Below are 17,869 nucleotides of genomic sequence, written 5' to 3' on the forward strand. Positions count from 1 at the left end.
TTTTACTGCGAAATCATGGCTTTGCCATGTTTGGCTTATCAGCAGGTCAAAACAAAAAGATGCTTCTTCAACATACCCAATAAATTTTTTATCGCTTGGCATCGCAAAAGACTTCAAAAGCTGGGTTAACTTCTAGACCCTTTCCGATCATCCGAGAGTGAAATGGATCTGGACTACGCAAAGAACATTTCTTGGAAGTGGAAGCTGTGACAATCAAAGTAAATCCAGTGATCAAGCTGTGTGAGAGTGAGGCAACAGAAAATAGGAACAATCAACGTCGTTGCCATGACCGTTCTGTGTACAGGGGCCTCTGCAAGCAAGCTCAAGTCCCCCTATTTCCAATTTGAAGTCTGTCAAAATCAAGAGGCGATTTTCTTAAACACTGAGCAGATTGTATGCTGTTCAAAGCAGACATGACAAAATTTCAAAGCTTAAAAGCAGCACAAAGGAGAAAAAAAATTCAGCTTTAATCATAACCTCTGAAATTGTTTTCCGAATCCCACATATGATGGAAGACAGCCTGGTTGCAACCAGGCTCAAAGGATAGTTCATGCATTACGTGATGTGCACAGATTACATTTGGTTGCATGCATTTGTTTATGGCATCAGCCTGGTTTCACCATCATTTTAGAGGGAATGTAAAGACTTTTAGTGGTTGGAAGCAGATATTTTGAGTCTCAATTGGGTAGATCCCCCACCCCCCCTCTCAAACATTGGAAGGCATCAGATTTCCCCCATGGTAGCTAGCATGGTCACTCTCCAGTACGAGAAGAAAAAATTGTACCTTATGTTTGTTGCGAGTATTTTAACGGACATTCAAACAATACCATGCGACAGATGTAAATAAACACACTACTACAAATCGGGGCTGCTGGCAGCTCAGCGATATTTCAAGTTGTACCAAATTTAAAGAATTTTACTTAAACAGGAGACTTCAAAAGCCCAATTCAATGGCAACAAAAGTAAGTAAATTTTATGAGGAGACAGACCAGAAACATAGCAGTGAACCATTCTGCAATATAGAACCAAAATCCTCACAAACTATACATCGCACATGCAAGAAAACATCTTAGCTGTGTTTACAATTACATGGAATGCTGGTCAAGGGTATCTTCTGACAATGTTCTCCTCATTGCAGCAACTTTCAGGTGGCAAAAATGGATCATTTTCTTCCACTACAACACCATGTGTTCTGTGGGTCAACTCAATCATGCGAACTGGTGACCTCCATTCACTCTACATGCTGTAAATTTCCTTACGCTTTTCTTGTCTTGAAGGGCTTGGGGGCATCCAAACTCCCAAGCCTAACTCACCTTCCAGGATGTGTGACATAGGGAATATTGAGTGCAGGCCAAAAGAGCCAAACAAATAAGACCCACACTTTGTATAGAGTGCCAATCAACCTCTCACTAGCGTCTACCTTGCCTTGAACTTCTTTTTCCCAGTGGCTTTTTTCTTTGCATACCACTTCTTCTTACCCCCTTCCCCTTTCGCCTGGTGCGCCTTGCTCTCCTCCTGTATATTGAAGACACTCACTGCCTGTGGCAGTGATAGTTCAAAACTTTAATTGATTACAGCCAAAAATCCAAACAGTTTGATGAAAAGAATATAAAGAAGAAAGTTAATGAGGACCATTTTGAGCTAGAAGAAACATGGGTCTCACCTTGTTGACATCAATCACATCACTATTGTTGGCCGCAAGTACTTTACTCAAGACACGCTCAAATTGCTGCTTTTCTTGAAGTCCCATGCCTGATCCCTCTACAACAGGAAGAAACTGAGGGGGCACACATTAACATAATTAGTAATGCTGCTGAATGGTTTGCTCATGAGAAAATGTTGAAAAATCCAAACATTTCTGATGCAAAACCAAACAATCAATAAAGGACCAGACCTTTCAGGGATTGTAGCACAACCAAATTTGTCATGAACATTTAGAAAGTTGTCAAAACATCAAAATGCGGATGAGGATTGAAACACCCAAAATAGATGAATCACCCCAGTTGCTCAAAACTGAAATAGACCATGACACTAAAGGACTGCGACAAAGAAGTCAAAAAACACCTGGTACATTACTGTGTTAAGAGCTAAAGCATATAACAAAAAAAAGAGAACACACTTTCATACCATTATCAAACATTTGTTTTACTGTAACACAGCAAAGAAAATAAGTGTAGACAATTGCAAAACACACTTCCATACCATACATACACATCTGTTTCATATTAACACAGCAAACAAAAGAAGTCTAGACAAATGCCAATCTCGTCATGCATAGCCCATGTGGGTGCAAGCACAAAAGAAAGATCGTGTCATATATCACTAAATTATGAACAGACAATATTTTTCCTTCCTTTGATTCAATCACATAGGGGGGGAGGCTAAGAGGCTCCTGACCTTCCTAAACTTGCCATTGTGCTTAGCCTGCTTTTCTCCATCCCGTTTGCGATCAAATTTTCCACCACTTGCAGTTGAAGTACCTGCGAGGCCTGCCGCAAAGCCTATCTCACCTTTGCTGATCTTTTTCGGAAGTTCTTTTGTGCCAGTTATCGGCAAACTAGTTGCAGACAACTGCAGAGTACTGTTCATAAAAACAAGTACTAATGATATATATTGTGAAAACAGTTAAAGTGCAGAGAACAATCAAGAAAAACCTTCAGCAGGAAATACCTTGGTAGTGCCCCCTTGCCACCAACCTTTGCTGCCCTTTTCAGGTTTTCCAACTGATTTTTGGCTTCCTTTGCTATATGGGACTTCTTTTCAGCTAACCTCTGTGCAAAGGGATCCGTACCCAATTCTTCAGAGAAAAAAACATGTCCAATTAATACGAATATTTGCATTTCCTTCGTTTTTTTCAGAAATACAGTAAAGAAGTCTTTCAGCAAAAAAAGCAAGTTCAGACATTTGTTGGTCATTGAGGATGCCATGATTATAAGGAACCAAAAAATGTGACAAAAAGAAACATACTCATATTAACTCATCTAAAAGCATAGTCAATATGCGAAATGTCCCTATCCTGTGTATCATGGATAACATGTGCATACAAACATGAAGACCCTGGTGACCAGGTGTGACAAGTTTGTTGACTTGAGAAGGCAGCAGGTGGTGGAACAGATGATGCAGCAATCGGAGCAGCCGAAGGAGTGCCGGATCAAAGGACCCGTTCTTAAGCAGTACTGCTCGCAATTTGCAGCGGAAAAAGCATGACTGTATGGAGTCTGATGAGGTGGCAGATTCAACACTGAGGAGCTTCCAGCTATCTAAAAGAGTTGACTTCAAGACTCTTTGGGGACCAATTATTACAAGAAGATCATTTTTATAGCCCTGTTTTAAGAGCTGATTTTTTAGTTGCTTTTGTAAGGCCAAGTGCCTATAAATTAAAGGCCAGACGTCATCGTAGAATGCCAGATAAAGTGATGCGTGGTCAAAACGATTGTAAACTGAAATTACTAATCAATAACAAAATACCGCCAGTGGATCAGCCGTGTGCTAGGTGATTACAGTGACATCAAAACTCAGCCTTCTTCTTGTCTCACAAGAACAACAATCACTTCCGACGGAGGCTAACCCTAACCCTGTTTGGGTTTGGCATCTCTCTAGATTCATCCAATCGGTCCCGGTATCTCCCAAGGACAAGTGATGGGGAGTGAGGGTTGTTTTTGTGGCTGTGGCCCAGCTGGAGTGAGGTACTTTCTCATGTCTGGATATCTCTAGCCATGTCTAGCCTTGGGTTTTAGCTCTTGCCATGGCCATCTAGGCTCCTGCAAGCTGAGGGTATTTTTCCCTACAGATTCCACCCCCCCCCCCCCCCCCCCCCAAAAGGGCCGTAAGGCCTCTGGTGCCTTGTTTGTCCCCTTTTTCCACTTTTCCCCTATTGCCCCTTCGTGGGGCCTTATATGTGGGTTGGGCAGCTGCCTGTGTGGAGAATATAGGTAATAGCCTTCTTTTTAAAGGTTGTTGTTTTGAATTCTAATGCATATTATCATGTGATAAATCACAATAAATAAGAAAGCCTGAAACAGAAAGCCAAAACCTATTTAAAACCATCAGAGCGACCATCCATGCTTGAACTTCAAATGAACATTCTATACAAAAAATAAAAGAGATCAAAATTAATAAATTCATAAAACATTCTCCTAAAAAGTTTCATTTGCCAGGTCCATAAACCCAATGATTATACCAAGACAGCAACAATACAAAGGTGAAGTTACCAACCATCAGATGACTTTGCATCAATTATGGGAATATCTCTCTCATCCCTGACTCTCTTATAGCCATAGCGACGTCGCCATTCCTGGTTCGGCTCATCAAACTCGAGCTTACTTCGTTTCCTCTTTTGGATACCTACAGAAGGAACCAACGCTCAAAACTCCCTTCACATGTGGAGATGATGCAAATGCTGTTAGACAAAACACCACCTTTCTTTTGAGCAAACACTTCCCATTTTGTAGGTGGCCTAGCCTTTGGTAACTGCACCAACATGTAAACATAATCTCTTTTTTCCATGAGAAAATCTTCTTATTAAAATGAACATCTCAAGGGCACATCATCAAGACAAGCGTACAATGCCTATCATCACAGAGATATGATCCCAAAAATCCATAAAAATTCTGTGCGTGCAAGTGAGTGGTGTGCATTTATGTAAGAGCAAACATATAACCAGATGTGTGTACTCACAAAAATATATATAAACGTTTACATGGGTATACATGTATGCACAGATACATATGTGGATATTACACATGCATGTATTTCTATACACACAAAAATATATATAAACGTTTATATGGTATACATGTACGCACAGATACATATGTGGATATTACACATGCATATATTTCTATACACACACACACATGCATTTCAAATATTTTCAACTATGCTTATATCTATAAAAACAAAGGTCTACACTTATTTTTTGGTTAAACTGTAGTTATATATACATGTGTGTATGAATGTATGTGTAAATGTATCACACATATCTATGCACACACGTGTGTGTGAAAATATACACACATACCCACATATCTATGTATGAATGTGTCGTTTACGTATGTGTATATATGAATCCATGAATCAAATATAATTGTACATATGTACACAGATACATAACCATATATGTTTCACTGTGAGCGTCCAAGTGCATATTTAGGGAACATGGGTTTTACACAAAACACAATTGCTGTGTGTGTGTGTGTGTGTGTGTGTGTGTGTGTGTGTGTGTGTGTGTGTGAGAGAGAGAGAGAGAGAGATCAAAACAAGCCAAATGAGCAGGGCCACTTACAGGTTTCTCTCGAGGTAGCCGAATTGTAGATGAAGGGAGTTGAACAATACGACCAGTCTTGTCGGCAGTGGAGGGAAGACTAAAGAGCTTCTCTGCCAGTGCCTGCAGGGCCTGCTCTCCCCTTTCAAGACACTCCCGTGTTATTTCCTCCCTGTCACAACAGGTGAATCAGGTGATGGCGCGAAAAACATAAATGTGGTTGTGCAGGCAAACAGGAGAGAGAGCCCACTTGGAGAGGGAGGAAGTGATATCAGCATTTCGTGCATCTGCTACGAGCAAATTACCCAGGTCCACGAAAACTTCGTGTAGCTCCTCCATTCGAATGGTCTGCTTGAGAGCTTCAATAAACCATAAACCTAAGGCAGTACAATATGGTCCATGTTTGCCAAAACATACTTTCTCAGTCATACCAAATCTATGCTTCCCTCAAGAGGGTTTTAATGAAGCTAGAGTGGTGAGATCAACGGCACAGAAGTGAGAGCACAAAAGCAGAGGTGATAGAGGACATCATATGCCGAAAAGTAAACAAGGACACGAGGGGAGTAAACAAGAACTTACTTCTTCTTTTTTACAACACACCAGAGGGCCCACCGGGGGAGGTGCCTATCCCTACCAAATATTGGCCATGAAACATGGTCGGGCAAGGGCCGCGTACCATCGGGCAAGAGCCATGCATAGGCATCACCATGGCCACCTAATTGATGCACCACATGTACTAGGAATAGCGGAGAGAACTCGTAGCAACAAGCCAGGAACCTCCTCCTTAGGTGACCCACCCCAGGAGGAAGATGCACTGGAGTGTTTAAGGGCAAGAGCCCTAGCAACATGAACACCAGGTGAGCACAAGGTGCCCCTCTTGAGGGGACCCAAAGGGGGTGTTGAACCCACAACCCATAGGTTGAGAAGCCAAAGCCTTACTATTAGACCAACTCTTTGGGGACCAAGAACTTACTTCATAATGGTATTAATTTGCGTACATTTCAACGAACCACACCGCGTGGCTAGCTCATCAGGCTATAGTATGCGAGGTCGCGGATTCAAGTCCTCAATCGTATGCATGCAGGTCAACGCCCTTGACTTTTTTGACATCGTTCGTGCGCCTTGAGCTTTGCATGCTTCAACTTGCACGTAGATCCCACCGTCGGGGTTCATTTAAGACCTCATGGCACAGCGTCGTGGCTATGCTTCCACTAGCTTGTCTTCTGAGTCCAGGTGAAATCTTCAATAGATTCCTCTTCCTCAAGTACTTTACCCCAAGGTTGACACACAACCTCTAACATCACTTTAAAAGTGAAGTTCAAGATTTGAACTCTGCCCATCGGGTAGTTTAACCATTTGGCATAAACCAATTGGATTGTCTTGAATGCTTGTAATTGGTGTGCACGCTTAATTTAAAAATGAGTAACTTGATCTCTGTTGCCCCTATCTACGGCCTCCGCCTATTGTTGCCGCCTATGTCTGCCCCTTCCGACTATGGCCGCCCTTGTCTACCAATGGTCGTCTTCCCCTTAGCAGCTTCGTCCATGCTCGGCACTCTGTAAGAGATTTTGGTTACCCCAAACGAAGGCATCTTCACAAGATTTTACTTTTTTCAAGAATTTTTATCAATTGGTATCCCCAACGAGCTCACATAAATGGCAAGCATGAAATTCAAAACCCTTTTGTGACGAAATCCCTCCCCCCCTTCTCGCTTTGGCATGCCCTTCCCCAATTCCTTATCGTGATAGTTGTAGACGGTGGGAACATTCCCTAGGCTGGAATTCCAACTGGCGGGGCTAAACTGGTAATTACCAAGTCAGTTATTGCAATAATTGCACAATGGACACTCAATCAGAGACCTAGTTCGCGGGTATAAATAGGGTCTAGTGTCTTGGAACTCACTTGGCTCTTGTATGCTCTTGTTGATAAGCTTAGAGCAATCCTTTGGCTCACACTGTACTTTGTTCCAATTGTACTGATTTGATCTAAATATAATCCAATTTCCATTCGAGTCTATGTGTCATTTCCATTTCATTTACTATTTGTAGTTCCATTTTAGTGTCAATGTCTTTGTCTTCTATTGTCTGAAGTTTGTAGTCTGACTTGACAACTAACTCTTAAACCAACACTGGAATAGTTGTCTGAAGAGACCACCTCATTCCATTTTGGTGATCATGGCGGCTTGAGTTGAAGTGCTCTTGACAATGGATTACTCTCGGAGTTGGTTTTGAGTTAGTTGTTTGTAGTCATGCCACCCAAAAGTGTTGCCCGTGGCAGAAGGCCATCAACCAAATTCATAGAGAATCCATAACGTGTCATCCCAATATAGGAGGAGTCAGAGAGCGGTTTTGACACCGACTCGGAGGCTGGTAGTGAGACCGATTCGAACTTGGATATGTAAGAGGCTTGGAAGTAGGAGGACTTCTAGCACTCGACGGGTTCCAGGCACCGATGATTGGAGAGGGTAGAGAGAAGGTAGTAGAGGCAAACACACATTAGGGCATTGAAAGACTCAAAGGAAACCAGACCCAAATATAGTAATTGAAACGGATGATACCGACCTGTGGGACGCAGACACTGATCACTACACCGAGAAGAAGTCTAGGGAGCGTAGCTCAGATTTGAAAGACAAGACCAGACACCATGGAAGATCCACTAATCTGAAGATTGCCTTTCTAGTATTCAAAGGAGGCAAGAAAGACGATCGAGATGTTCACATTCAAACTTTCGATCACTATGTGGAGCTCAAAAACATTGGTGAAGATGAACGAGGGAACTATTTTCCTCATACCAAGGACGTATCTCGAAAATGGTACTACCGTTATCCAGTCTCCTAGCTCCGAGCATACAATAAGCTGATCAAAGCATTTAGGCTTGAATTACCCAGATAATAAATGAGACGAATATATTTTATGCGAACTCAACAAAATCAAACAAGGGAATTTGTCATTTCAGAGCTACATGGAGAAGATTAAAGAGCTCACCAGACAGCTACATGAACCCCCATCCAAAAAGCGAATGAGGACTTTGTTTCTTAACGGGTTCATAAGTAAAAAGGTAAGGGAACAGGAGGTTCCAGTCCCAACAAAGAAATTCAATGATCTAGTACAACAAGCTCTAAAATTGGAACAACAAGCAAAAAAGGAAAAGTAACACAAGAGCAGAAGGAATTGCAGTGACAGTGAGACAACCACGAAAGAGTCTGAGACTACCTCTAGTTCTAGTTCATCGGACAGTGACTTGGATGATAAAGCTAATAGTAAAAAAAAGGGGTCTTGGACGAAGAAGCTAGAGGAGATGTCCTAACAAATTGCTGATATGGGAAAAACCAGACCTTCAGTGAGAAAACTATAAACCTGGTGTTCACATTGCAGATGTAAAGATAATCGATCATATGAATGTTCCCAATGCATGTATTGTAAAGCTTATGGGCATGCGTGGAACAAATGTGGGAGTAGAATTCATCACTTCAAGAAAGGCAAGGACTTATTTATGATCGCACTGGTGAATCAAGAACCAATAAAGATTGAGGAGGCAAGTGGCTCCAAAGAGAACGAGACCAACACAACTGCAAGAGGGGGCAGAGGCAGGTACCAAGGGGTACTAGCCGGGACAGAGGGAGAGTTAACTTTGGCAAAAGGAGTCTAGATTTCTATACTCAAGGCAAATATGGCCATTGTGTAGCTCAATGGCAAGATGCTTCCAAACCAGAAGGTTCACAACAGAAAACACCCAAACCAATGTCAATAAGGGTAGTCACCAGAAGCAGGCGTGTAGTTATTGAGAAAATTCTAGAAGAATTGAGTAGAAGCAGGATGTTGAAGAAGCAGAACTGAGTAGAAGCAGGCTGTTGAAACGAAGAAATGGGAGCAGTAGTGAGACACATTGAAGGCAAAAGGCAAGGGGAAAGTGGTCGATCAATGGCAGGAACAACGAGAGCTGGCGGCAAAGATTATAAAAAACCTGGCAACAACATCCACAGTGTTCAGCTGGTAGGATAATTCAAAAATTACCGCCTCAGCCTTCAGTGGCCCAAGAACAAAAACATCTCAAGGTGTCAAGGAAGAGAAATCAATGACTGGACTAAATGAATATGTGATTGTTGCTGTAGAAAGTCTCCTAGAAGAAGTAAAGCAAGTCAAATTAGACTTGATCGAGGTTGGAAGTACTAAGATGGTAAAAGATTGATCAGAGAGTTTACTACAAAATATGTCAGCTAGAGTCAATGCAGTGGAGCTGTGAAGATAGTCAAATGGAGAAAAGATCTTCCAATTCAGATTGTAGCTCTGGTAATGAACAGAATGAGATATATGTAAAGGTCAGTGAAAAAATCTAGACGTTGACAGTAGAAACTGGCTGGCATCAGACGCACATTACCAGAAGCTGCAAAGTTCACCAGACATAAGAGGAAGGCAGAAGCTGAGGCAAGAGCAATGGACTTGACAACCATAAGGGATGATGAGGTCCTAGTTATTAAAGTTGATTACAAGCTTAGGAAGTAGTGGGAACCATTATTTGGAGTGATATGAGATGGGGAAGCTGGAATTAATATTCTTGGAGAGCATCTGAGGCAAAAACTGGGGATTCATGATTGAAATCCAGCACCATTTAGAGTATGAATGGATGATCATAGGATACTTCAAGCCACAGGACTAGTTGAGAATATGCAAATCCACGCAATGGATCTAAATTGGCCCATCTTGATGGGAAGACTATCTAGTCTACTTTGCTAGTTGTCGATTTAGCTCAATTGAACATGGATACTCCACTACAAAGCGAGAAGCATTAGGAATGGTTTTCAGTGCCACAAAGTTCGGACACTACTTGTTGGGAAAATTATTCCACTACTATGTCAATCATCAGGTACTCCTCTTTTTCATTAAAAAAAGTGATCATTCAAGGTAGGCTGATCAATTCGATGATGTTTTTGATGGAATTTGAGTTTAAAATCTTCCATAAGCCAAGAAAGGCACATTGGGTGGTGCATATTTTCTATCAAGAAGTATAGAGGGCATCTCAGACACATCACTAAGGGATGAACCAGTAGATGTCGAGCTATTCCAAAGTGCAGCAATAGAAGGACCAAATCCGGAATGACAGGTTGTGTATGACTTTCTTCGACTTGGAAGTTTTATAGAAGATTTGTCCCAGGAAAACAAAAAGGCATTGACAATAAACATTTTGAATTTCACCATCATTCAAGGAGCTCTATATAGACTGGGTATTGATGGGGCACTTTGCAGATGTGTACCTATGCAAGGATGAATGCAAGTTATCACAGAGGCTCATAATATGGACGCAAGTGGGCACTTCTCCACCGATACTACCTATAAGAAAATCTTGTAGGGAGGCCTCTACTGGGGCAAAGCATGATCACTACAAAATCAACAGCAATCTTCTTGTATGAGAACATTATTTGCAGATATGGTTGCCCCATCGAGATAGTCTCATATCAGGGTACACACTTCATGAATGAAATAATTTAGATACTGACTAATATATTTTCAGTTAAGCACATGAAATCCACGCCATACTATCCCAGGTGCAATGGTAAGGTAGAAAGCAATAACAAAATAGTAAAGACAATCCTAACAAAGTTGGAGCCACATCAATGGGATACAAAGCTTCAAACAACATTATGGGCCTATAGGACTGCCCACAAGGTCACTATTGGCATGAAACCCTTCAGAACGGTCTATCACAGAGACAATCGTCCTGATGGAGTTTGTAATCCCAAGTCTCAGGCTAGCGGTGGAGCATGGTATGGACTAACACAAATCTCAAGCAGCACTTAGATGCAACCGACATAAAATATCTAAAGCAAGGGATCAATAAGATGGTAACAAGAAGCATGGAGCAAGGATCCAAATTCAACAACAACTCAAGCATGCCATGCAAGGCTTTCCAACTTATGAATCAGGTTAAAGCAAGGAAAACCATCATGCAAGGTTTTTGAAACTATGAGTTGGATTAAAGCAAGGAACATAACCATCGTGCAAGGCTTTTAATCCCAAAAGTCATTGTAAAAGTTATCAAGCAAGGGAACACAAGATGGTACCAAGAAGGTGGGGGCATACATGCAAGGCATCATGCAAGGAATGAACAAAGCAAGGTTCTTGAATCTGCGTCAGTTTGACCAAGTAGTATTTTCAAAACTAAGCTCGCATATCAAGTCAAGATCTCTCGCAGAGGGTAACAAGGGCCATCCTCAATATGTTTTAAAGGACTCCAAACAAGATACACATCAAGGGAAAAGGTTACATCTTGAACCAAGGCCATGGTGTATTTAATTCTAATAAGATATGCAAGGCATGCACAAGGTTGCATAAGTACACACATGTTTTAATCTACGCCTTTCTGCATGAGGATCCCTATGGAGTTATGCATAAGGGTGCACACAAGATTTATAATTGGCATTTATTTTGCCTTATGCTATTTTTTAGTATGTTTTGGACATGAAAATTTTCTCCAACGCATTTATTTTTCCTCTATGGACAAAAAACGACTCATTTATGATTGAATCTCTTCATTCTAATATGCACACAAGAGATGCCAACTTTTCTTTTCAGTAAGCATGGTTATGGACCATAGAATACAATGGTGGGCTTTAATTTTCCTATTCTTTTTCATTCCATAGATAGCTAGGCATTCCACTACTATGCTCTATGTTACATGCATGGCATGTATTCTATTGAATGATCGATGCAATGACATATCAATACATGATGATTCACATATAGTGAGGACAAGGGACCTTGAATATCACAATGATTCAAGCTCATGACAACATTTTCTAAGGCATTAGGATGGCTCAACTTACGAAGCAGGGTCCTACAGTCATCTCGCTCTTACCAAGTGACAATTTTCTTGAGGTTATGAAGGCAACATGTAACATTCCTATGTTTATTCTTTTAATGTTTTCTAGAATCTTGAAAGCAAGATTGGATTATGAAGATCTCATGACTCCAAGAGTAGTGATCTTCTCTATGGCACTTGTTAATAGTCACAATGGATAACATGGTCTTGAAGCTCATGGAGTTCAATTTAGCCATACAAATACAATTTCTCATTTGCAAAGGAGAACGACACAAATAGTCAAGCTATCGACATCAATTTGAGACGTATTCCACATATGTAGAGTATGAGATCTCATGGACTATGACGTTTTCAGGATGGGTCCTAAGGTACTGATCACTCTTATTCTATGAGGATCATTATGACACTCTCTTTCTAGACAATTATGTGGCCAAGGTTTTCTATTTGAATATGATTAAGATTCTACAAAGTGGCAAGATAAAAAAGTATGACAACCTTATGAGTGGTTGTCGGGTAGTAATGGACATTCTTGTAACCTTACCTACTATTCATACTAATAGGTGCATCAAGATATGCCACTTATGAAGTGTTTATATTACAAGCATTTTGATTTTCTTTTTACATCTCATCAACCTATATGGTTACTAGTGTGGCGATTGTACTTTTATGATGTTTACAGAGTTTTACGTCAAGTGGAAGGATAGACCTAAAGAAGGTTGCACTTGCAAAAACAACATTGTGATGGAGAAATGATTTTCCACTTTTTTTCCAAGACATCTCGAAGGGAGTAGTGTGAGGATAAGGGTCCTGGGCAAGGGGCCATTAGCCCATAAGGCATGAGAGGGGGCTTAAGGTAGCATAAGGCTATATAACAATGGTCGAGCAATGAATTATATGCCATTTTCCTTGGTCTTTACTCTCTCTCTCTCTCTCTCTCTCTCTCTCTCTCTCTCTCTCTCTCTCTCTCTCTCTCTCTCTCTCTCTCTCTCCATGCTCTATTCGTACAACAACAATGTTGCTCCTATTGATTGAGTGGGATTCACCTTTTGTCGCAAGTTATGGCATGGTGTAAGGAAGAGCTAGTAGCTAATAAAAGTACTAAGTGAGACCATCTTTCCTTTGTTAGAAAAAGTGTTTTTGGCGAGTCTCTAGCGAGTATTGTGGTGGCCCCCAACTTTATAGATGTAATGGTCTAATAAAGTACACTTTCACGTCAATTTAAAAGCCACAGTGTGCTAAACATGTGCTTTTTTTGAAAGTCACGACAAATGTCAAAATCTACAATATGAGTAGGTGTGGACTCTAGAGTGGCATATTACTCTAAATGGTCATCTTTTTTATATGAATTGCTTGTCTACATTAGCTATTGCTGCATACTTTTTTTGTGTCATTAATTTGAGTATGTGTGTAGAGGAAGATGTATTTTTTTAATTCCATACTACTGGTCCCATCACCTTATCGTAGTATACAATCGCGTATTGCTACAACCAGCTCTGTACATGGCTTTTTTTCACACTATTTCCTTCAATGTGGATAATTATATCAATGATTTCTTCTACAATTATACACTCCTTTGCAATTTCTGAAAGTGGTGCATGACACCTCTCGAAAGATTCTCTCAAACATTCAAATATGCAACATGTTGCAAATGTTCCGTTGAGCTTCTCCACACATTATGCATGAGTCATTTAGTTGGCTTAGGAGTACTATTCAGGCATTGGAGAGAGAGAGAGAGAGAGAGAGAGAGAGAGAGAGAGATTACTCCTTTTGGTATCTCTTGGGCTAGCTACCCAGCTTGATGGTACAAAGCGAGAAAGTAAGCAATCTTGAAGAGTTATGGGCCCATAAATGTTAATGGTATTGTAATCATAACGCAACTCAAGAGTGGAGTTGGCTCCAAAATTGCCTATAACATTTGGAATGCGATTTGATTTGTCATCTTTGTTCCTCTCTCCTCATTTGCATCTACACGTCCTCCTTGTGAGCAAGATGCAATAGTAGTTTTACTTTATCACCTAATCTACAATAGAGAGGATGCCCCCCCTCTTCGTGATTTATCGAGGTTGGTAAACTGCTACCAAATCTAGTAGTACAAACTAGGCAAGGCAAGTGTGACACATGGGTGTCGGGCAAGCTAAAAAGAGAGCATGTTTGGGCGCTTATAGTGTCAAACATAGGAAAATGACCAATCTTATATAAACTCTTTCATTGAACGGAGCATGAATGAGACGTATTTGGCTGGCAAAGGTGTAGTAGCATGAGTGTGAAGTGTGGATTTCAATCCCCTTGATGCCTTCTGCACACAAAATTTTATGTATGTCCACTGATGGTTGATGATGGGCAAGGGGGTCAAGCTGGATGATTTCACACACTAAAAGGCATCGCAGTCAGCCAGTGTGCTTTTCCTATCTCATTTCACACATGTTTCGATGGACGTGTGCAACAGGGGTCTAAGTCAGTGGTGGGGTGTTAAAGCATGATGGCTCATAATTGCTAGTGTAATAATAGAGCTTTACGTGACTGAGAGTGGAGTTGGCTCTAATGTAATCATGTTGCATAAAGTACCTGGTAATAGAGCTGGCTTCAACACTGACAATGAGATTCACCCCAATATCTCATTATCTCTGTCTTTCTTGCTTGTGTCTTTGCCTCCAAAGATATATGAGTAATACATGAGCACCTTACCTACAATATTTGAAAATTTCCTCCTCCCCTTTGTCAACCTTGGGCTTATAATGCTACATATCTTGCCAATACAAACCAACTATATCAAGAGGTTGTTAAAAGATCAGGGCTCCTAGTTGCCAACACAATTGTAGTCAAAGAACTATGAGTTCCCAAGTGTTGAGTTGTCTTTTAACATCATGTCATAAGCCATGCCATATATGTTTCTCTCTAGATATTGCAAGTATATAGCTCTTTGGATCTCACACTTGCTTGCATCTCTGCCTATGTTTTTTAGTGCAAGGTATGGTGGAGTGCACATCATCAACTAATCACAAGCATTATAAGAAAGTTCTTACTATAAGGTGTGTATATAGTTATTAGTGTATTTAAGCACCACTAGCACCTTGATACCCTAAAACATTAGAAGCAAAAAAAGTAGGTCACTTACTTGTTTATCTTTGCAGTTATTTTGGCCATCATGCTAACTCTCGCTAAAGAATGACTCCAATATTAAAATCGTGACTTGTAAGCATGCTCTCTCTCTCTCTCTCTCTCTCTCTCTCTCTCTCTCTCTCTCTCTCTCTCTCTCTCTCTCTCCCCCCCAATGTGGTTAATTAGTTTTCCTTGAGTAATAGGTCATGATCATGAATTTAAGACTTGTAGGATAGATATTTGAGGTCTCTTGGAATTATTCCTATGACTTTAATCCCCCCCTCCTCCCGCCCAAAGTATGGTTAATTCATTTTCCTCTTGAGCAACAGGTCGTGATCATGAATTAAAGACTTGTAGGATAGATATTTGAGGTTTCTTGGCATTATTCCTACGATGTTGATCTCTCTCTCTCTCTCTCTCTCTCTCTCTCTCTCTCTCTCTCTCTCTCTCTCTCTCTCTCTCTCTCGTGCACACGCATGCGCACGTGCATGTGCACGAATGTGGATTTCTTGCAATGCAAATGTGTCACAATGTAGAAAAATATAGAGGCTTGCATGCTATGCATTACACCACCCACATAGCCCCCAATTAGAAATGCACGTTCTTCTAACATAGAGAAATGAGCCGCAAGATGACATCTAGTTGGAATATTTCATCTACTTTGTCAAATTCAAGAGGATATTCATGTATAGGCTTTAGCCATCCATTAGTGGGTGATAAACAGAGGAAAAGTTCAACCTCGTACTTAGATTTTCAAACAATTCTCTTCAGAAGAGACTTATCCTATGTGGTTTCGATTAGAGATGGTTGACTTTGGCAAGCACGATAGTTGAAGATGTGAGCGATAATCAAATTAGCCATATGATGAGGTTTGAAAGTCTTCTTGATAGATATGAAATGTGCTTGGTTGCTAAACCTATCCACTATTTTCCATATACCTTTGTTGCCATGAAGAGACTTGGGTAAACCAAATATAAATTCCATATACTCTCCCATGGAGCCTCATGTATGGGCAACGATAATGACAGACTTGGTTGCTTACCTTTATGTAATTTCACTTTTTGGCACATCATATATTGTGTAACATAGTTCATTGATGGTCAATAGAAAATGTCTCTATAGCATGAGTGGTAGTTGTTGTTCCACAATGTCTTGCATAAGGAGGAGCATGTGATGCTTGCATTACTTTCTCATGTAGAGCTTGTGTCACACTTAGTCTATTTCCATAAAGAAGAAATCCATCTATTTGGGTGAATGAATCTTGTGCTCTTCCATTGGTCAATGATGACATAACATTAACATAATCTACATCTATAGCAAATTGATCTATCATTGTAGTAAGATTGTTGTGATATGCAATAGATACATCATTAACTTCATCTCTACAAGAAAATGCATTTACTACTTGATTATGCTTTCCACAAATGGAAAAATATGAAAATGAAATCGCGAAATAGAATTTTCCCACCTCATTTGTGTATCAAATAGCTTCATTTGAGTCATGCAGTACTTGATACTTGGATGATCCACCCCGAATAATAAATTGGGTACCCAAAAGATACTGCTTCCATGAGCTAAGAGCATGCATTATCATCGCAAGAAGAAGAATGCGCTCGTTTTGATGAAGACGACAACTTTCATATGTATAGCATGGCCCTCTTGGAGTAGAAAATCACCTAAACAATCTCTGCATGCATCACAATGGATCTCAAAATGCTTGGAGAAATCAAGGAGTATCAACACAAGTTGAGGGATAAAATATTGTTTTAGAGTCTTAAAAGCTTTTTTTTTTTTTGGGTCCATTGATAATCTTTTCCTTGGTAAAATCATGTAATGGCCCAGCTAGTGCCAAAAACTTCTATATAAATCTCCTATAATAGGAGCACATATGGAGGAAACTTCAAAAATCATGGAATTTTTTTGGAATAGGTCATTCGTTTATGACCTTTAGTTTTTGTAGATCAATTCGTATACCGTTTTTGGAGACGATACAACCCCAATATCGTATCTCTTGCAATAAAATTTCACTTTTCTTGCCATTGATTTAAAGCTTATGATCATGCAAATCTTGAAAATTTCCCCTTAGGTGATCTTTATGCTCATCGAGAGTTTTTTAGTAGATAGTGATATCATTGCAAAAGACTCTTGTGTAAGCTCGATGCTCGCAAAGTAGCCTATCTATCATCCAATTAAATGTTGTCAGTGCATTAGTGAGGCCGAAAGACAGAGTTGAGGTTTGGAGCGAGCTTTTTTGGGATATCGCTCTACTAACCAAATCTAGTAAAAGAGCTAGCTCTGAAAGCTTGATCCAAACAAAGTTTTCAAAGTGAGCTTTTGGAACGAGTTTTTTTCTCTCCCTCTCCTTTCTATCTATCTCCTCTCTCTCGCTCCCCTTTTGTCTCCCTCTACCTATCTCTATTACTCTCTATCTCCCACGCCTTCAACCTCTCTCTCTCTCTCTCTCTCTCTCTCTCTCTCTCTCTCACTCAAACCATGATTATGGCATACTTGTATCGTGGTAAGAGATCATAAATTTACAGGCACTTGCAATGGAGATTTACGGGCACTTGCAATGGAGAATGACATGCTAAGGGTTCTTGTTTTTGAGAAAGAGAAATTTGAGATGCAACAACACGTTTGATGCAACTTGAAGAAGAAGTTGAGGAATGTATACGCTCTCTTGTGGCCTTG

At 40.4% G+C, this 17,869-nt stretch overlaps 1 protein-coding gene across 1 annotated transcript; it reads right to left on the reverse strand.

Moving 5' to 3' along the window:
- Positions 1-986: 986 nt before the first annotated feature.
- Positions 987-5,707, reverse strand: LOC147422912 (ribosome biogenesis regulatory protein (RRS1) family protein). Its single transcript, XM_086501906.1, has 8 exons — positions 5,514-5,707; positions 5,285-5,435; positions 4,419-4,470; positions 4,216-4,344; positions 2,671-2,797; positions 2,398-2,581; positions 1,664-1,777; positions 987-1,539 (listed from the first exon to the last, which is right to left on the reverse strand). Exons 1-8 carry the CDS (start codon positions 5,690-5,692, stop codon positions 1,417-1,419), a joined length of 1,059 nt encoding a protein of 352 aa, XP_086358032.1. The 5' UTR covers positions 5,693-5,707; the 3' UTR covers positions 987-1,416.
- Positions 5,708-17,869: the final 12,162 nt, after the last annotated feature.

This window comes from Adiantum capillus-veneris, chromosome 26, assembly GCF_014529385.1.
Source record: "Adiantum capillus-veneris isolate H3 chromosome 26, ASM1452938v2, whole genome shotgun sequence".
Lineage (NCBI taxonomy): Eukaryota > Viridiplantae > Streptophyta > Polypodiopsida > Polypodiales > Pteridaceae > Adiantum > Adiantum capillus-veneris.

Bases quoted from the DNA above. Each gene is read 5' to 3' on its own strand.
- LOC147422912 (XM_086501906.1), bottom strand. From the start codon at position 5,692: ATGACTGAGAAAGTATGTTTTGGCAAACATGGACCATATTGTACTGCC. The intron at 4,345-4,418 runs GTGGTGTTTTGT...TTCCTTCTGTAG, and splicing joins AGTGTTTGCTCAAAAGAAAG to GTATCCAAAAGAGGAAACGA. The intron at 2,582-2,670 runs GTATTTCCTGCT...TTTTATGAACAG, and splicing joins GGCAAGGGGGCACTACCAAG to TACTCTGCAGTTGTCTGCAA.